Below are 21,432 nucleotides of genomic sequence, written 5' to 3' on the forward strand. Positions count from 1 at the left end.
GATTCTGGAATTGTGCCCTGGGAGGATTCTGGAATTGTGCCCTGGGAGGATTCTGGAATTGTGCCCTGGGAGGATTCTGGAATTGTGCCCTGGGAGGATTCTGGAATCGTGTCCTGGGAGGATTCTGGAATCGTGTCCTGGGAGGATTCTGGAATCGTGTCCTGGGAGGATTCTGGAATCGTGCCCTGGGAGGATTCTGGAATAGTGCCCTGGGAGGATTCTGGAATAGTGTCTTGGGATCTTTGATAATGTGGACAGAGAGACAGATGTGAATCATGGACAAAGAGAACAAAATATTTTGAGAATGTGATAATGAAGAGGTAATATCTTATAACATTTGTCTATAATTTGTAGTCCAGATGAAAACAATTACTCTCCAACAATGGTGAGAGCATTTTCTCATTTCTGCAGCTACTGATTTACTCACTCACCCCCTCTTCTCCACCTTTGGTGCTATTGTCCCCATTAAAACCAATACTGTCGGTCACCCTGGCCATTCCTCATGCTACAGTTCTCATATCATCTCCCTTAAATCCAATGGACAAGATTTCAAAAGATATGGCAGCAACTGGTTCAGCCGTTCACCTGCAGATCTGGTTGGACCACATAAAGCACTTTTTTTTTTCGTTCATGGGATGTGGGCGTAGCTAGCTCAGCCAGCATTTATTGCCTATCCTTAATTGCCCTTGAGAAGGTGGTGGTGAGCTGCCTTCTTGAACCGCTGCAGTCCCTGGGGTGTAGGTACACCCACAGTGCTGTTAGGAAGGGAGTTCCAGGATTTTGACCCAGCGACAGTGAAGGAACGGTGATACAGTTCCAAGTCAGGATAGTGTGTGAGGGGAACTTGCAGGTGGTGGTGTTCCCATGCATCTGCTGCCCTTGTCCTTCTATTGGGTCCTGTTCTGGTCTGCGAAAACTGCTCGGTATTCCAGGATCATTCTGGAATGCAGAGGTAGCCCCCCACCCCGGCTCCTTTTCTCTAGTGCAAGCTTTCTTCTTAAACCCCTCTCCCCTGTCATGTCCAGCCTCACCTCTTAACAAGTGCAAGGAGCTGATGGATTTCTTTGTCACCAAGATTGAGACCATCCAATCAGCTGCCTCTGCTGCTTTCCTGTCTTCCCCTAGTCCACCAGGCCAAACATCCTCTGAGGCTCCTCCTGCCCTGCCCTTGAACTTGTATCTTGCACTAGATTCTCTCCTATCTCCCCTTGTCCATGAGACCCACCTCCTGCGCTCTCACCCTATTCCCAATAAACTGCTGATTCCCCAACCTCCCTCCTGGTCCCCATGTTAACTGATATCAATAGTTCTCCCTCTTCAGGTGTTCTCCCTCTCTCCTTTAAATCTGCCTTCATCATCCTTCTCCTTCAAAAAAAACCCCCTCTGCTCCACTGTCCTGGCAAACTAACCTCCCATCTTCAACCTCCCTTTCCTCTCCAAAGGCCTGGAATATGTTGTCGCTGCCCAAATCCATGCCCATCTTTCCTGGAACTCCATGTTTGGATCCCTCCAATCAGATTTCCTCCCCTGCCACAGTACTGAAACAGCTCCTATTAAAGTCACAAATGACAATCCTAAATGTGTGTGACATAGGTAAACGTTCCCTCCTCATCCTTCTAGACCTGTCTGTAGCCTGTGACACAGTTGACCACACCATCCTCCTCTAACACACTGTCATCCAGCTGGGGGGGACTGCTCTCCTCTGGTTCCATTCCTTACTTAATTGTAGCCAGAGAATTGCTTGCAATGGCTTCTCTTCTGCTTCCACACCGTTACCTCTGGTGTCCCCCAAGGTTCTATCCTTGGCCTCCTCCTATTTCTTCTCTGCATGCTGCCCCTCGGTGACATCAGCCGAAAGCACAGTGCTGGTTTTCACATGTATGCTGACGGCACTCAGCTCTACCTCACCACTTCCCTCGACTCCTCCACTGTCTCTAAATTATCAGACTGCTTATCCCACATCCAGTACTGGATAAGCAGAAAATTCCACAATTAAATATTGGGAAGACTGTAGCCTTTGTTTTTGGTCGCTGCTCCAAACTCTGTTTCTGGCTACTAACTCCATCCCTCGGGCAACTGTCTGAAACTAAACCAGACCATTCGCAACCTTGGTGTGATATCTGACCCAGCCATATGCTTCCAACCATACATTCACGCCATTGCTAAGATTGTCTATTTTCACCTCCGTATCACCACTGAATTCTGTCCCTGCCTCAGCAAAACTGCTGCTGATGCCCTCATTCATGTCTTTGTTACCTCTAGACTTGAATATTCTAACACACTCCTGGCCGGTCTCCCACAGTTTACCCTCTGTAAACTTGAGGTCATCCAAAACTCTACTGCCCATGTCTTAACTTACACCATTCATCATCGCCTTGATTTTAAAATTCTCACTCTCATTTTCAAATCCCTCCATGGTCTTTCTCCACCCCCCCATGTCTGTAATCTCCTCCAGTCCCACAACCCTTCAAGGTGTCTGTGATCATCTAATTCTGGTCTCTTGAGAAACCCTGATTTTAATTGCTCTACTATTGATGGCCATGCTTTCAGCTGCCTCAGCTCAAAACTCTGAAATTCACTCACTAAAGCTGTCTATTCCTCTTTAAGATGCTTCTTCTATCCTACCTCTTTAACTATGTTGTGACCATCTATCCAAATATTGCCTTTTGTAGCTAGGTATCAAATTTTGCTTTATAATGCTCCTGTGAAGGGCTTTGGGACATTTTGTTACATTAAAGGTGCTATATAAATATAAGTTATTGTTGTTGTGGATATATATAAACAGACTTATCTGCTCTATAAATTTGCAAACTAAATGCATGCTTTAATAAACATTCATGTACTTTTACATGCAGACAGGTGTACACATTCCTAAACATACCTTTACATGTACACACAGATGCGTACATTCCAACATATACCTCTACGTGCACACACATTAGAACAGTAGAAATTGGAGCAGGAGTAGACCATTCAGCCCCTCAAGCCTGCTCCACCATTCAATACGATCATGGCTGATCCTGGGCTTCAATTCCACTTTCCATCCCACTCTCCATATCCCTGGATTTCCTGAGAGAACAAAAATCTGTCAAATTCACCTTTAAATGTATTCAGTGATGAAACATCCACAGCCCTCTGGAGTAGAGAATTCCAAAGACTCACAACTCTAGGAGTGAAGTAATTTCTCCTCATCTCAGTCCTAAATGATTGGCCCCTTATCCTGAGACTGTGTCCCCGTGTTCTAGATTCCTCAGCCCAGGGAAAACAAACCTTCAGTATCTACCCTGTCAAGCCCCTTCAGAACTTGTATATTTCAATGAGATCATGTCTCATTCTTCTAAACTCCAGAGAGTTTATAGGCCCAGTTTACTCAGTCTCTCATCATAGGGCACTCCTCTTATCTTAGGGACCAATCTATTGAATCTTCACTATACTCCCTCCAGTGCAAGAATATCCTTCCGGAGATATAGAGATCAAAACTGTGCACAGTACTCCAGGTGTGGTCTCACCAAATTGTTCAGGACTTCCTTATTCTTGTGTTCCAATCCACTTACAATAAAGACCATCATGCAATTTGTCTTTCTATTCATTTTGGTAGGAAGAACATGAAGAGACAATATAAAATAAAGGGTACAATTCTAAAGGGGGTGCAGGAGCAGAGGGACCTAGGTGTATATGTGCATAAATCATTGAAGGTGGCAGGGCAGTTTGAGAGAGTGGTTAATAAATCATACAGTATCCTGGGCTTTATTAATAGGGCATAGAGTACAAGAGCAAGGAAGTTATGTTGAACTTGTATAAGACACTAGTTCGGCCTTAGCTGGAGTATTGTGTCCAGTTCTGGACGCCGCACTTTAGGAAAGACATGAGGGCACGGGAGAGTGTACAGAAAAGATTCATGAGAATGGTTCCAGAGATGAGGAACTTCAGTTATGAAGATAGATTGAAGAAGTTAGGACTGTTTTCCTTGAAGAAGAGAAGGCTGAGAGGTGATTTGATAGAGGTATTCAAAATTATGAGGGGTCTGGACAGAGTAGATCGAGAGAAATTGTTCCCACTCATGAAAGGATCGAGAACGAGAGGGCACAGATTTAAAGTATTTGGTAAGAGAAGCAAAAGTGACATGAGGAAGAACTTTTTCACACAGCGAGTGGTTAAGGTCTGGAATGAGCTGCCTGAGAATGTGGTGGAGGCAGGTTCAATTGAAGCATTCAAAAGGGAATTAGACAGTTATATGAAAAGGAAGAATGTGCAGGGTTATGGGGAGAAGGCAGGGGATTAGCACTAGATGAATTGTTCTTTTTGGAGAGCCAGTGTAGATATGATGGGCCAAATGGTCTCCTTCTGCACTGTAACAATTCAATGATTGTGCGAGTATGTAATTGTTTGCTGTACCTGTATGCTCACTTTCTATGTTCCTTATACGAGCACACTCAAGTCCCTCTGAACATCAACATTTACAAGTTACATGCCTTTTAAAAAAAATTCTGCTTATCGATTCTACCAAAGTGAATAACCTCACACTTCCCACACATTATATTCCATCTGCCACCTTGTTGCCCACTCACTTAACGTATTGATATCTCTCTGCAGCCTCGTTGTCTCCTTACAGCTTACATTCCCAACTAGCTTCGTATCAGCAGTAAACATCGATACATTACTTTCAATCTCTTCACCTAAGACATTAATACAGATTGTAAATAGCTAAGACCCCAGCATTGATCCTTGCAGTACTCCACCAGTTACAGCCTGCCAACTTGAAAATACCCTGTTTAAGCCTACTCACTGCTTCCTGTCCATTAACCAACACTCTATCCATTCGAATATATTCCCCACAACTCCACACTGGTATGTACATTCCGAAACATATCTGTCCTAGGCCCAACCATCTTCAGCTGCTTCAGCAATGATCTTCCCTCCATAAGGTCAGAAGTGAGGATGTTCACTGGTGATTGCACAATGTTCAGCACCATTCACGACTCCTCAGATACTGAAGTAGCTCATGCCCAGAATATCCAAGTTTGGACTGATAAATGGCAAGTAACATTTGTGTCACACAAGTGCCAGGCAATAACCGTCTCAAACAGGAGAGAATCCAATCATCTGCCCTTGATGTTCAATGCCATATCATCGCTGATGCCTCCACTATCAACATCCTGAGGGTTACAGTGACCAGAAACTGAACTGGACCAGCCGCATAAATACTGTGCCTACAAGATCAAGTCAGAGGTTGGGAATCCTGTGGCGAGTAACTCACCTCCTTTCTCCCCAGTGCCTGTCCACCATCTACAAGGTACAAGTCAGGAGTGTGATGGAATACTTCCCACTTGCCTGGAATGGTGCAGCTCTAACAACACTCAAGAAGCTCGACACCATCCAGGACAAAGCAATCTAATTGATTGGCACCCCATCTACAAACATTCACTCCCCTCACCATCAACGCACAGTGGCAGCAGTGTGTACCATCTACAAGATGCACTGCAGCAATGCACCAAGGCTCCTTCTACAGCACCTTCCAAACCTGTGACCTCTACCACCTAAAAGGACAAAGGTAGCAGCTGCATGGGAACAACACCACCTGCAAGTTCCCCTCCAAGTCACATACCATCCTGACTTGGAACTATATCGCCGTTCCTTCACTGTCACTGGGTCAAAATCCTGGAACTCCCTTCCTAACAGCACTGTGGGTGTACCTACCCCACATGGACTGCAGTGGTTCAAGAAGGCAGCTCACCACCACCTTCTCAAGGGCAATTAGGGATGGGCAATAAATGCTGGACTAGTCAGTGACACCCATGAATGAATTAAAAAAGATGGGAAATGGCTTGGCTGGATTCCACTGGTCACCTTCCAACTGGCCACAGGTAGGTTTTTGGTTAAATGATTGTTTCAGTCCCTGTGTTTTGTTGGCCAAACAAAACAGACAATGATAGATTTTCTTGTGAGTTTAACACAGAAGATTAAATATTTATTAAACAATAATTATCCAAAATGTACACAACAACCATCCACACATACATTCACTCTCTCATGCACACTGAAGAAAAGATAGAAGAGAAAGAGGAAGAGGCATTAAAAAGTCAAGGTGTAAATGTCTGCTGTTTCAGGAAAAACCCGTGGGATTCTCTTAGAAGGTCTGCTCGCTGGTTGCCTTTCTCTTGCTGGGTTTCTGAAGTTTCCTGGCAGACAACACTTCAGTTTGAAGATGGTGCTGGTATCTCTTAGTTAAATTTTCACAGGTGCAGGAGTGTTACTTCTCTGCTGTAGTTGTTGCCAACTTGCCTCAGCAGGGTTCAAATGCCTTAGCTAGAACTGATTTCTCTCTCTCTGTCTGTCTCAGCCTTGTGCTGGAATTAAAGATGGCTTTTGATGTTCTCTCTGTGGCTGGCATCATTACACTGATCTTGATGATTGATGTACTGATGTTTTGAACTTGAATGACTTTGTTGTTCTCCAAAACAATTACTTTTAAAAGGTAAACTCATTCAGTGTAAGATTTACCCATGTGATTTTAGGTTTTGGTTCCTGATGGGCTATACAATAGCTTCTGATGGTAGCCCATTTTGATAAGATGAGGGATATTCACTCATTCATCTTATTGTAGTAAGTGTAGCTGGAGATGTGGAGCCTGTGTCTTTGTTTCAGCTCATTTTGTGGCTACCTCACATCCATGTGTGCTGAGCTGTCTCATTTCAATGTAAGATGGGGTTTCTTAGCAATGAGGTTTCGCTTGGCGGCTGATAGGCCATCAGTGTTAAGTTGTGAGATTTAGAAAGCATGTCCTATCGCCATAAAGCCAGAGGGTTGCTGAATGTTGAGGCTGGTGGTTCTGGGGTGACTGGGATTCTGCAAGGGGGCTCTTTTGGAGTCTTTCAGTTTTCTCTTGGAATTCAGTCCGCTGCTTGCATCATTTGCTTACTCAGGTGTGCCTGGATACTGAGGTGATGTGGTGGGGCAGGGGGGGGGGTGGTGGTGGTGGGATGGGCAGGGGGTGGGGGTGGGCAGTGTGTACGCTGATCCATTGTCCCCCTATCTCCGTAAATAGAGGCCATCCTTTATGTCGACCAAGCTGGTTTCTGTAAGGGGCGCAGCACATGTGATCAAGTTCTGACACTCACACCTACATGGAAAATGGCTTCCAAAAGAACGGAAGACAGGCATAGTGCAACTGGACCTCACAGCTGTCTATGATACAGTGTGGCACATTGGTCTGTTCCTAAAGCTGTCCAGAGTGCTTCCAACCTGGGTTGGGACAGCTGTTGCAATATTCCTTCGCAACAGATAATTTAGAGTCCACCTTGGACAGGGGAGAGGTGCATGGAGAAGACTGGCCAACGGACTAACACAGGGCTCAGTGCTAGCCCCAACACTGTTCAACATATATACAAACGACCTGCCAACAAGCTCGTCGCACAAGTTCATCTATGTTGATGACACCTATTGTGTCACCCAAGCTCCATCCTTCTGATCCCTGGACCAAATCCTTAATGAAAACAAAGTTGATGGACTACTGCAGCACATGACATCTCACAGTGAATTCCTCTCAAACCAGATCCAGTGTATTCCACCTCCGTAATGCCAGGACCAAAAACGAATTGTGTATCGACATGGATGGTCAGAGACGAAAGCATGATCCCAACAAAACATACTTGGGAGTGACTCTGGATAGGACTTTGTCCTTCTGGGAGAATCTGGAGAAAACAGCAGCAAATGTCAAAACCAGAAACAACCTATTAACCAAACTTGCTGGATCTATGTGGGGCACTGCGGTCACAACACTCTGGAACTCAGCACTTACCCTATCATACTCAGCAGCAGAGCACCGTGCACCTGTCTGGCATAGGTCATCACACACATATCTTGCTGAATGTAACTGAATTCAACAATGTGCATCATAACTGGAACCCTCTGCTCAACACCCGTCCCCTATCTTCCTGTCCTCGCAAACATCACTCCCTCACATTTCCACTGACTGACAAAAACCCACAAGCTGATTGAAGACGTCCGTGCTGCACCTCACTTACCACTCCATAACGACATGGTCAATCCACTTGCTACCACCTTCCATCTTGGTGCCCTATATTGAGCAACATTCCTGAGAAAGATCTACCAGCAAACATCCTTTGGAACAAGGAATGAGAAACATGGGAAGTCACGAGCAAGTTCCTTGTGACAAATGCCATCAGAACTACCACGGGGAGAGTGGTCCTTGCTAAACAGGATCAGGAGAAGTCAGGGCCCCTGCGCAGCCAATCTCCACTGCAGGGGCCTCAGTACAAACCCCTTATGCATTTGTGGAGAGACACAGACAATTCTGCACATTACCGAGGAGCATCCCCTCTACAGTCTAAGTGGCAGACTAATCAACATAAACTCAGCAAATCAGGGGGCTATCACTTGGCTCTGGGGATTTGCATTCAGGAAATAAAATTAAAGTTGAAAATTGCTGAAAATAGAGACATGTTGTCGCAGCTTTTCGTCTTGCACTCATCAGGACAACACGCGAGAATAACCAATGTAAGGGAAAACAACAACTTATACTGCATGAGAAGAGAGTGCTGATTGGTTGGCAAGTGAACTCTGATTGGCAGAGGCATTGCCATGGAGAATGCGAGCCTTACTGTGTTTTGAGTTTTGCAAGCATGGGCTGGTTGGGTACGGCTTGTACCTTGCCTGTTGAGAACAGCAGAAGGGACCTGTTCGAAACAAAATATACTGCCCAACATTAGATGTGATTCCGCGATTGAACAATATTTGCTAAATAATCCGCAGTGTGCTAAGAATTACATTGACAAACAATTTAAGATTGTCTGTAAGGATCGCAGTGTGGCACATTTTCGCGTACTGAAAGCTACATATATTAATACACAGAGCCCTGTTCTTTGCAGACAGAAAGAACATGTACACACATTGCGCCTGTTTCAGCTGAACAAAATAAGTGACAGCCATTCACTGGTTCATTCCTCAGGGCAATGCCTTGACCAGAGTCATGCTGCCTGGTTTAAATTTCAAACAAAGCTTGGCAGTTAATTGTCAGTCATTGTAAACTGGTGCATTCTCCATGGTAACGTCTCAACCAATCAGAGTTCACTTGCAAACCAATCAGCACTCTCTTCTCATGCAGTATAAATTGTTGTTTTCCCTTACATTGGTTATTCTTGCGGATTGTCCTGATAAGTGAAGACGAAAAGCTTAGACAACGTGTCTCTATTTTCAGCAATTCTCAAGTTCTGTATTACCAAACGATTATTAAAATTAATGTTCTTAGCAGATATTGATGTGTATTTTAGTACAGTGGATGCTAATGTACCCTTTTTTTAAATTGTTCTAATTTTTTTATAACTTCTGTTTATTTTTGTATTTTCATCACTGCACTTCTGATGAGCGTGAAGCTAAACTTGCATCTACATGCACACACAGCTATGTGCATTCCTAAACATACCACTATATGAACATACAACTATATACTTTCCTAAACATGCATCTACATGCACACACAAGTATGTACATTCCTAAACATACCACTATATGTCCATATAGGTATATACATTGGGGTGGTACAGTGGTTAGCACTGCAGCCTCACAGCTCCAGCGACCCGGGTTCAGTTCTGAATGCTGCTTGTGCGGAGTTTGCAAGTTCTCCCTGTGTCTGCGTGGGTTTCCGCCGGGTGCTCCGGTTTCCTCCCACATGCCAAAGACTTGCAGGTTGATAGGTAAATTGGCCATTGTAAATTGCCCCTAGTGTAGGTAGGTGGTAGAAGAATGGTGGGGATGTGATGGAGAATATGGGGTTAATGTAGGATTAGTATACATGGGTGGTTGTTGGTCGGCACAGACTCGGTGGGCCGAGGGCCTGTTTCAGTGCTGTGTCTCTAAATAAAAATAAAAAATAAATAAACATTCCGCCAGGGCCACTCAGCTCCTGACCTCATTACAGCCTTGGTTCAAACATGGACAAAAGAGCTGAACTCAAGAGGTGAGGTGAGAGTGCCTGCCCTTGACATTTGACCGAGTATGGCATCAAGGAGCCCGAGCAAAACTGAGGTCAATGGGAATCAAGGGGGAAAATTCTCTGCTGTTTAGAGTCATACCTAGTGCAAAGGAAGATGGTTGTGGTTGTTGGAGGTCAATCATTTGAGCTCCAGGCCATCACTGCAGGAGTTCCCCAAGGTTGTGTCCCCAGCCCAACCATCTTCAGCTGCTTCATCAATGATCTTCCTTCAATCATAAGGTCAGAAGTGGGGATGTTCACTGATGATTGCACAATGTTCAGCACCATTTGTGACTCCTCAGATACTGAAGCAGACTGTGTAGAAATGCAGCAAGACCTAGACAATATCCAGGCTTGGGCTGATAAGTTGTAACTAACATTCGCGCCACACAAGTGCCAGGCAATGACCATCTGAAACAAGAGAGAATATAACCATCTCCCCTTGACATTCAACGGCATTACCATCGCTGAATCCCCCACTATCAATATCCTAGGGGCTACCATTGACCAGAAACTGAACTGGATTAGCCATATAAATACCGTGGCTATAAGAGGTCAGAGGCTAGGAATCCTGAGGTGAGTAACTCAACTCCTGACTCCCCAAAGCCTGTCCACCATCAACAAGGCACAAGTCAGGAGTGTGATGGAATACTCTCCACTTGCCTGGATGGGTGCAACTCCAACAACACTCAAGAAGCTCGACACCATCCAGGACAAAGCAGCCCGCTTGATTGGCACCCCATCTACAAACATTCACTCCCTCCACCACCGACGCACAGTGGCAGCAGTGTGCACCATCTACAAGATGCACTGCAGCAATGCATCAAGACTCCTTAGACAGCACCTTCCAAACCCGCGACCTCTGCCACCTAGAAGAACAAGGGCAGCAAATACATGGGAACACCACCACCTGCAAGTTCCCCTCCAAGTCACACACCATCCTGACTTGGAACTATATCGCCATTCCTTCACTGTCGCTGGGTCAAAATCCTGGAACTCCCTTCCTAACAGCACTGTGGGTGTACCTACCCCACATGGACTGCAGCGGTTCAAGAAGGCAGCTCACCACCACCTTCTCAAGGGCAGTTAGGGATGGGCAATAAATGCTGGCCTGGCCAGCGACGCCCACTTCACATGAATGAATAATAAAAATACATTGCTAAACGTACATCTCCACACACACATATATTCCTAAATGTATTTGCACATGTATGCAGACACCTCAACTTACCCCGACATGCACACAGGTGGGTATTCCTGCATGTGCATTCCTACATATGCCTCTCCATTGCACACGCAGGTATGTGCATTCCTAAACATATGCAAACACTTACTCTGTACACTTTAGAAATGCTTCAGTGCTGCAATCAGTATGCAGAGGCAGGAGGAGAAGGAGGTGGTGGAGCGGTTATCCGGTGCCGGTGTGAAGCTATCCCACTCCCGTGTCTCGGCTTCTCTCCCCCTGCCCCGATCGCCCGCATTGTGCTTGTGCTGGGGCAGGAAGGGAACCAGCAGCCGAGGACGCAGAAGATGGCGGAGCTGCTTACAGCTTCCCCCCGGCGAACAGGTAGGGAGAGCGGCCAAGCCAGCAAAGAGCAACCGGCAATTGGTGCAGTCTCCGGGGAAGGGGAGCTGAAGCTCGGCATCGACCAGGAGCAGGGGTAGGGGTAGCTGCTGCCTCTCAAATAGAAGGGCTGGAAGCAGAGGGACAACACTGACAATATTTATATATAACAATAACAAGGGGCAATGGCAGTGATTTATAATCAATGATTTGAAGGAATTTTAAAGGATACCATTGATAATGTGATTGGATTAAACCATTTAGATTTAGTAGAAAGGGTAATTATTGCAGGGTTGTGACATGTACATTTTAGGTTTTTCTTCTGTCCTGCAACCTTCTCAAATAGGAATGTTTGTGTCTTTTAACTGTCCACCCCTCTTTCACACCCCCTCCTCCCTCCAGAAGGTTATATTTTGTTTGGCTTTTCCTTCAGGTTGGTGACCCCCCCCATGTCTATTTTTTCTTGCTGTATGTACTGGGGTCTGCCTGTTTATAAAGGAGAGAATCTCAGGGTTTATTTGTAACTGTAGTCCAAGGACAACTTGTCCTTGACCTGTGACAACATTGGTCGCAGACTTGGCTCAGCGGAGAGGTTTCAGCAAATGCTTTGTCTTAAATGCTGTTTGACTGATGTTGAAATGCCTGGTTCTAAGTGAGATGCCTGTTCACTCCTCTGTGAAATGACAACACTGCAGCCTTGTTGGGATTCATGTTGCTCAACGATGCATCATTAGCAACAAAGAACTGCTGTTTTCCTCTTGGGATTGTACAGGCGTCTGGGGTCCCCTGTGGCACATGGGAAGGGATAGATTTGTATCCCCTCCAAAGGAGAAAGAAAAACTCCTAATGTCGTTGCCAGGGGTTGTTGGTATGTCTAGCAATGAAGGAACACTGCTCTTGTGTATGTTAAATAAAAAGGGGTTTTTCCCCATGAATTCCATCAAATAACTTCGTGTCATACTGGTGGTTAGTTCATTAAGTCATTTAGGTCAGGGGTAGCACGCCTGTTTTTTGAGTCAGAAGGTTGTGGGTTCAAGTCCCACTCCAGAGACTTGAGTACATCATCCAGGCTGGCAGTTCAATGCAGTACGGAGGAGGGCTGTACTGTTGGCTTCGTCTGGCCTCTTGGGTGGACATAAAAGATCCCATGGCACTGACTCAAAGAGGAGCAGGGGAGTTCTTCCCTGCTGTCCTGCCCAATATTTATCCTCTCAATCAACATCACCAAAACTGATTATTTGGTCATTATTTCATTGTAGTTTATGGGATCTTGCTGTGCACAAATTGGCTGCCGGGTTTCCTATATTTCAACTGTGACTACACTTCAAAAGTACTTCATTGGCTGTAAAGTCCTTTGGGACATCCTGAGGTTGCGAGAGGTGCTATAGAAATGTAAATTCTTTCTTCCTCCCTTCTTGCTGCCTGTGTAGTGCAATGTTTGGTATACACTTCTGTTAAATAGCAATTCGTTATCATGAAGTACTTACGAATGTTCAAGTATTTGTAAAGTTCCTAAACCAAAACATAAAACTACTCTTCAAAGTGATTATAAAAGACAAATGTTGGAACAACACGAGCATTACATTGATGCAACAAGTTATTAAAAAACTCAATTTATTGTAATTGATTCATTGGTTTTTTGAAATCAATGGTATAACCATGACCAATCTACTGAAAAATTACATTTTCAGAGATCTAAGGAAGATGAGCTGTGCATATATTTCCTTTCTAGTCTTTAAAAGTTGTCATTGTGCATGTTTAAATAAAGATGATGTGTTCGCCTGATGGTTCAGTGCTCTGTGTGGTACAACTAAGTTACATAGACAATGACTGCCTCAGGTTTGGATCTGTAGCAAACAGTGAGGATGATAGTAACAGATTTAAGAATGTTATAGACAGTCTGGTGATATTTGAAGTGATGCTTTTTGGAAGGAATAATGAAGACAATATAAGCTCAAAGGTATAATTTTAAAGGAGTGTGAGGAACAGAGAGAGCTGGGGGTGTTTGTACACAAATCATTGAAGGTGGCAGGACACGTTGCGAAGTCTGTTTCAAAAAACAATGGAATCTTAGGCTTTATAAATAGAGGCCTAGGATACAAAAACAAGGTTATGCTACACCAGGGTTGCCCAACCTTTTCACATGCGGGGCCACATTACAAGGATTGTCTCAGATAAGGGGCCGGTGAGACCATTTCAGAAAGATAAAGGCATTAAAAATGTATCTAACCATCAATCAAAACAACAACAAATGAGCATTTTTGTGAAGATTTAAATGAGAAGATTATTTATTGACTTACTTTGGAATCTAAGAGCAGGGAGGTTATGATGGAGCTGTATAAAATGTTAGTTAGGCCACAGCCTAACTGTACTGTGTACAGTTCTGGTCACCACACTATAGGAAAGATGTGATTGCACTGGAGAGGGTGCAGAGGAGATTCACCAGGATGTTGCCTGGGCTGGAACATTTCAGCTATGAAGAGAGACTGGATAGGCTAGGGTTGTTTTCCTTAGAGCAGAGAAGGCTGAGGGGGGACATGATTGAGGTATTCAAAATTATGAGGGGCATTGATAGGATTCCCTTAGCGGAGAGGTCAATAACCAGGGGGCATAGATTTAAGGTAAGAAGCAGGAGGTTTAGAGGGGAGTTGAGGAACAATATCTTCATCCAGAGGGTGATTGGAATCTGGAACGCACTGCCTGAAGGGGTGGTAGAGGCAGGAACCCTCACAACATTTAAGAAGTATTCAGATGAGCACTTGAAACGCCATAGCATACAAGGCTATGGGCCAAGTACGGGAAAATGGGATTAGTTTGGACGGGTGCTTGATGGCCAGCGCAGGCGCGTTGGGCCAAAGGGCCTCTTTCTATGCTGTAAAACTCTTATGACTTTCTCGTCACTATGTTGGACACTGATTTTGTGAGATACTGGCATTTTTCCAATTGCACAAGTAGCCAATGTTTGCCCGCACACCTGTAGTGATGCAGAGTATTCTGGATTGATGTCCATCAGTCAGGAGTGATCTTGATCCCTCTCTGCCTCCCTCTCCATGTCCCCCTTTTGTTGTTCCCGTCCCCCCGTATCATCCTCACTCTATGTATCCTCCCTCTTTGTCTCCCCCTCTGTGTGTTTGTCCCCCCTTTCTGTGACCCCCCCTTTCTCTCTGCCCCCCTTGCTCGCTCTCTGTTCCTGTCCCCCCTCGCGTGTGTGCTCTCCCTTTCTGACAGTGGCAGAGAGCAGGAATGCTCAGCAGAACAGTTTTATTTAAAAAAACATTGCAAGTCAGTTTCACAGCTGACAGGTGCTAGGAGCGGCAACAGCGGTTTCTGAACTTCGAGCTTTTAAAAGAAAAAGTCTGAACCTGCTGAAACCCCCCGAATCTCCCCCAAGTTTGGAAACCACTGTTCTCGCTGCAGCACCTGTCAGCTGTGAAACTGACACTTGCGATTTTTTTAAACACCGGTCTGGAAGAAGCTGCGAATGGGGAATTTCTCATCTGTGAAATTACCAGTCACGGACCCCTTGCGAGGATGAGGAATGGCTGGGTACAGTTTACGTCCATGGGCCGGATGGAAATCTTTGGTATGCCAGATCCTGGCTCACGGGCTGTATATTGGACAACCCTAAAACACTAGTAAGGCATAACAGTACAATCGAGTATTTGTTCAGTTCTGGGCACCACACTGTAGAAAGGTTGTCAAAGTCTTGGAGAGGGTGCAGAGGAGATCTATCAGATGGCACCAGGGATGAGGGACTTCAGTTATGTGGCAAGGCTGGAGAAGTGGGGATTGCCGTCCTTAGAGCAGACAAAGTTAAGGGGAGATTTAGTAGAGGTGTTCAAAATCATGAATGGTTTTGATGGAGTAAATAGAGAGGTTTGGTAACCAGAGGACACAGATTTAAGATGACTGGCAAAGAAATTCCAAGGGGGAGATGAGGAAAATATTTTTTTACACAGTGAGTTGTTGTGATCTGGAGTGCACTGCCTGAAATGAGATTCAATCGTAACTTTCAGAAGAGAATTGGATAAATACTTGAAAAGAAAACCCCCCATAGACCAGTTGTCTGTGATCATTCACAGTGTATCCTGAGGGGTGAATGATGCTGATGCTTCTCGTTCCAGGGGGAGAAGCAAGAAAACACTTTTAGCGAAGGACAGAAAGGATTCTTGCCAAACAGTTGTCAACTCAGTTCTTGCATCATGTACAGAACATCAAATGATAAAACAAGAGCTGGCAAGAGAAATAGGTTCAAGATTCAGAAGGAACTAGTGATTTGAAGTTGAAAAACCTCCAGCGCCTTTCCTGATGTGATTGACAAGCCTGAGTAACAGTAATCGGGAAAAAAAATGATTTTATTTGCTAATTTTCCCCTGAAAGCAAGCCTCGTGTTTTGTAAAAGTTGTGTAATATTGACAGGAAACATCACTACCTTATAATTCAGAGTTACTACCTGGGTTTATCAGGTCCTGTCAAAGTCAGCAGTGAAAGAGAGCTGGGAGATTTTGGGCCTCTGGTTAATACTCTCAGTCAATGGACTCCTCTTGCTGCTCTTCCCACCTGCTCAGCAGTCAGTCACTGTCAGTCTGTCCAATTGATCAGCTGCAGGGGGCAAAGACAACAAAGCAATGGCAAAGAGGCCTCGCTGCTAATCTCCACTGCTCCCCCCTCCGCTCACACACTCCCTCCCCCCCTCCGCTCACACACTCCCTCCCCCCCTCCGCTCACACACTCCCTCCCCCCCTCCGCTCACACACTCCCTCCCCCCCTCCGCTCACGCACTCCCCCCCCCCTCCGCTCACGCACTCCCTCCCCCCCCCCTCCGCTCACACACTCCCTCCCCCCCTCCGCTCACACACTCCCTCCCCCCCTCCGCTCACACACTCCCTCCCCCCCTCCGCTCACGCACTCCCCCCCCCCTCCGCTCACGCACTCCCTCCCCCCCCCTCCGCTCACACACTCCCTCCCCCCCTCCGCTCACGCACTCCCTCCCCCCTCCGCTCACGCACTCCCTCCCCCCTCCGCTCACACACTCCCTCCCCCCCTCCGCTCACGCACTCCCTCCCCCCTCCGCTCACGCACTCCCTCCCCCCTCCGCTCACACACTCCCTCCCCCCCCCCTCCGCTCACACACTCCCCCCCCCCCCCCTCCGCTCACACACTCCCTCCTCCCTCCGCTCACACACTCCCTCCCCCCCCCCTCCGCTCACACACTCCCTCCCCCCCCCCCCCTCCGCTCACACACTCCCTCCCCCCCCCCTCCGCTCACACACTCCCTCCCCCCCCCCCTCCGCTCACACACTCCCTCCCCCCCCCCTCCGCTCACACACTCCCTCCCCCCCCCCTCCGCTCACACACTCCCTCCCCCCCCCCTCCGCTCACACACTCCCTCCCCCCCCCCTCCGCTCACACACTCCCTCCCCCCCCCCTCCGCTCACACACTCCCTCCCCCCCCCCTCCGCTCACACACTCCCTCCCCCCCTCCGCTCACACACTCCCTCCTCCCTCCCCCCCCCCCTCCGCTCACACACTCCCTCCCCCCCCCCCCTCCGCTCACACACTCCCTCCCCCCCCCCCTCCGCTCACACACTCCCTCCCCCCCCCCTCCGCTCACACACTCCCTCCCCCCCCCCTCCGCTCACACACTCCCTCCCCCCCCCTCCGCTCACACACTCCCTCCTCCCTCCCCCCCCCCTCCGCTCACACACTCCCTCCTCCCCCCCCCCCCTCCGCTCACACACTCCCTCCCCCCCCCCCCTCCGCTCACACACTCCCTCCCCCCCTCCGCTCACACACTCCCTCCTCCCTCCCCCCCCCCCTCCGCTCACACACTCCCTCCCCCCCCCCCCTCCGCTCACACACTCCCCCCCCCCCCCTCCGCTCACACACTCCCTCCCCCCCCCCCCCCCTCCGCTCACACACTCCCTCCCCCCCCCCCTCCGCTCACACACTCCCTCCCCCCCCCTCCGCTCACACACTCCCTCCCCCCCCCTCCGCTCACACACTCCCTCCCCCCCCCCTCCGCTCACACACTCCCTCCCCCCCCCCCTCCGCTCACACACTCCCTCCCCCCCCCCTCCGCTCACACACTCCCTCCCCCCCCCCCCTCCGCTCACACACTCCCTCCCCCCCCCTCCGCTCACACACTCCCTCCCCCCCCCCTCCCCTCACACACTCCCTCCCCCCTCCGCTCACGCACTCCCTCCCCCCTCCGCTCACGCACTCCCTCCCCCCTCCGCTCACGCACTCCCTCCCCCCTCCGCTCACACACTCCCTCCCCCCCCTCCGCTCACACACTCCCTCCCCCCCTCCGCTCACACACTCCCTCCCCCCTCCGCTCACGCACTCCCTCCCCCCCCTCCGCTCACACACTCCCTCCCCCCCCCCCTCCGCTCACACACTCCCCTCCTCCCCCCCCCCCCCCCCTCCCCTCACACACTCCCTCCCCCCCCCCCTCCCCTCACACACTCCCTCCCCCCCCCCCTCCCCTCACACACTCCCTCCCCCCCTCCGCTCACGCACTCCCTCCCCCCTCCGCTCACGCACTCCCTCCCCCCTCCGCTCACGCACTCCCTCCCCCCTCCGCTCACACACTCCCTCCCCCCCTCCGCTCACACACTCCCTCCCCCCCTCCGCTCACACACTCCCTCCCCCCTCCGCTCACGCACTCCCTCCCCCCCTCCGCTCACACACTCCCCCCCCCCCCTCCGCTCACACACTCCCTCCTCCCCCCCCCCCCCCTCCGCTCACACACTCCCTCCCCCCCCCCCTCCGCTCACACACTCCCTCCCCCCCCCCTCCGCTCACACACTCCCTCCCCCCCCCCTCCGCTCACACACTCCCTCCCCCCCCCTCCGCTCACACACTCCCTCCCCCCCCCCCTCCGCTCACACACTCCCTCCCCCCCCCCCTCCGCTCACACACTCCCTCCCCCCCCCTCCGCTCACACACTCCCTCCCCCCCCCCTCCGCTCACACACTCCCTCCCCCCCCCCCTCCGCTCACACACTCCCTCCCCCCCCCCTCCGCTCACACACTCCCTCCCCCCCCCCTCCGCTCACACACTCCCTCCCCCCCCCCCTCCGCTCACACACTCCCTCCCCCCCCCCTCCGCTCACACACTCCCTCCCCCCCCCCCTCCGCTCACACACTCCCTCCCCCCCCCCTCCGCTCACACACTCCCTCCCCCCCCCTCCGCTCACACACTCCCTCCCCCCCCCCCTCCGCTCACACACTCCCTCCCCCCCCCCTCCGCTCACACACTCCCTCCCCCCCCCCCTCCGCTCACACACTCCCTCCCCCCCCCCTCCGCTCACACACTCCCTCCCCCCCCCCTCCGCTCACACACTCCCTCCCCCCCCCCTCCGCTCACACACTCCCTCCCCCCCCCCTCCGCTCACACACTCCCTCCCCCCCCCCCTCCGCTCACACACTCCCTCCCCCCCCCCTCCGCTCACACACTCCCTCCCCCCCCCCCTCCGCTCACACACTCCCTCCCCCCCCCCTCCGCTCACACACTCCCTCCCCCCCCCCCTCCGCTCACACACTTCCTCCCCCCCCCCCTCCGCTCACACACTCCCTCCCCCCCCCCTCCGCTCACACACTCCCTCCCCCCCCCCTCCGCTCACACACTCCCTCCCCCCCCCCTCCGCTCACACACTCCCTCCCCCCCCCCTCCGCTCACACACTCCCTCCCCCCCCCCTCCGCTCACACACTCCCTCCCCCCCCCCCTCCGCTCACACACTCCCTCCCCCCCCTCCGCTCACGCACTCCCTCCCCCCTCCCCTCACGCACTCCCTCCCCCCTCCGCTCACGCACTCCCCTCCCCCCTCCGCTCACGCACTCCCTCCCCCCTCCGCTCACGCACTCCCTCCCCCCTCCGCTCACGCACTCCCTCCCCCCTCCGCTCACGCACTCCCTCCCCCCCTCCGCTCACACACTCCCTCCCCCCTCCGCTCACGCACTCCCTCCCCCCTCCGCTCACGCACTCCCTCCCCCCTCCGCTCACGCACTCCCTCCCCCCCCTCCGCTCACGCACTCCCTCCCCCCCTCCGCTCACGCACTCCCTCCCCCCCCTCCGCACTCCCTCCCCCCTCCGCTCACCACTCCCCTCCCCCCCTCCGCTCACGCACTCCCTCCCCCCTCCGCTCACGCACTCCCTCCCCCCTCCGCTCACGCACTCCCTCCCCCCTCCGCTCACGCACTCCCTCCCCCCTCCGCTCACGCACTCCCTCCCCCCCTCCGCTCACGCACTCCCTCCCCCCTCCGCTCACGCACTCCCTCCCCCCTCCGCTCACGCACTCCCTCCCCCCTCCGCTCACGCACTCCCTCCCCCCTCCGCTCACGCACTCCCTCCCCCCTCCGCTCACGCACTCCCTCCCCCCCTCCGCTCACGCACTCCCTCCCCCCTCCGCTCACGCACTCCCTCCCCCCTCCGCTCACGCACTCCCCTCCCCCCTCCGCTCACGCACTCCCTCCCCCCCTCCGCTCACGCACTCCCTCCCCCCCTCCCCTCACGCACTCCCTCCCCCCCTCCGCTCACGCACTCCCTCCCCCCCTCCGCTCACGCACTCCCTCCCCCCCCTCCGCTCACGCACTCCCTCCCCCCCTCCGCTCACGCACTCCCTCCCCCCCTCCGCTCACGCACTCCCTCCCCCCCTCCGCTCACGCACTCCCTCCCCCCCTCCGCTCACGCACTCCCTCCCCCCCTCCGCTCACGCACTCCCTCCCCCCCCCTCCGCTCACACACTCCCTCCCCCCCCCCTCCGCTCACACACTCCCTCCCCCCCCCCCTCCGCTCACACACTCCCTCCCCCCCCCCCTCCGCTCACACACTCCCTCCTCCCCCCCCCCCCTCCGCTCACACACTCCCTCCCCCCCCCCCCCCCTCCGCTCACACACTCCCTCCTCCCCCCCCCCCCCTCCGCTCACACACTCCCTCCCCCCCCCCTCCGCTCACACACTCCCTCCCCCCCCCCTCCGCTCACACACTCCCTCCCCCCCCCCCTCCGCTCACACACTCCCTCCCCCCCCCCTCCGCTCACACACTCCCTCCCCCCCCCCCTCCGCTCACACACTCCCTCCCCCCTCCGCTCACGCGCTCCCTGCGCCCACGCGCTCCCTCCCCCCCCCTGCGCCCACGCTCTCCCTCCCCCCCCCTGCGCTCCCTCCCCCCCCCCCAAAACACACACACTCCCTCCCCCTCCCCCCCAAAACACACACACTCCCTCCCCCTCCCCCCCAAAACACACACACTCCCTCCCCCTCCCCCCCAAAACACACACACTCCCTCCCCCTCCCCCCCAAAACACACACACTCCCTCCCCCTCCCCCCCAAAACACACACACTCCCTCCCCCTCCCCCCCAAAACACACACACTCCCTCCCCCCCCCCCCCAAAACACACACACTCCCTCCCTCCCCCCCCCAAAACACACACACTCCCTCCCTCCCCCCCCCAAAAACACACACACTCCCTCCCCCCCCCAAAAACACACACACTCCCTCCCCCCCCCCCAAAACACACACACTCCCTCCCCCCCCCCAAAACACACACACTCCCTCCCCCCCCCCAAAACACACACACTCCCTCCCCCCCCCAAAACACACACACTCCCTCCCCCCCCCCCAAAACACACACACTCCCTCCCCCCCCCCAAAACACACACACTCCCTCCCCCCCCCCAAAACACACACACTCCCTCCCCCCCCCCCCAAAACACACACACTCCCTCCCCCCCCCCAAAACACACACACTCCCTCCCCCCCCCCCCAAAACACACACACTCCCTCCCCCCCCCCAAAACACACACACTCCCTCCCCCCCCCCCAAAACACACACACTCCCTCCCCCCCCCCAAAACACACACACTCCCTC

General features: G+C 52.0%; 1 protein-coding gene across 5 annotated transcripts in view; it reads left to right on the forward strand.

Annotated features, from left to right (window-relative positions):
* The first annotated feature begins 11,383 nt into the window (after positions 1-11,383).
* LOC137374078 (MAP7 domain-containing protein 2-like) overlaps positions 11,384-21,432 on the forward strand; it is a 235,357-nt gene continuing 225,308 nt past the window's right edge. For all 5 annotated transcript variants that reach the window (XM_068039827.1, XM_068039828.1, XM_068039831.1 and 2 more), the window contains exon 1: positions 11,384-11,558. In XM_068039827.1, the coding sequence (XP_067895928.1) occupies positions 11,522-11,558 (37 nt within the window). In that variant the 5' untranslated portion in view covers positions 11,384-11,521. The remainder of the gene's footprint in view (positions 11,559-21,432) is intronic.

This window comes from Heterodontus francisci, chromosome 10 (genome assembly GCF_036365525.1).
Source record: "Heterodontus francisci isolate sHetFra1 chromosome 10, sHetFra1.hap1, whole genome shotgun sequence".
In the NCBI taxonomy this organism is placed as follows: domain Eukaryota; kingdom Metazoa; phylum Chordata; class Chondrichthyes; order Heterodontiformes; family Heterodontidae; genus Heterodontus; species Heterodontus francisci.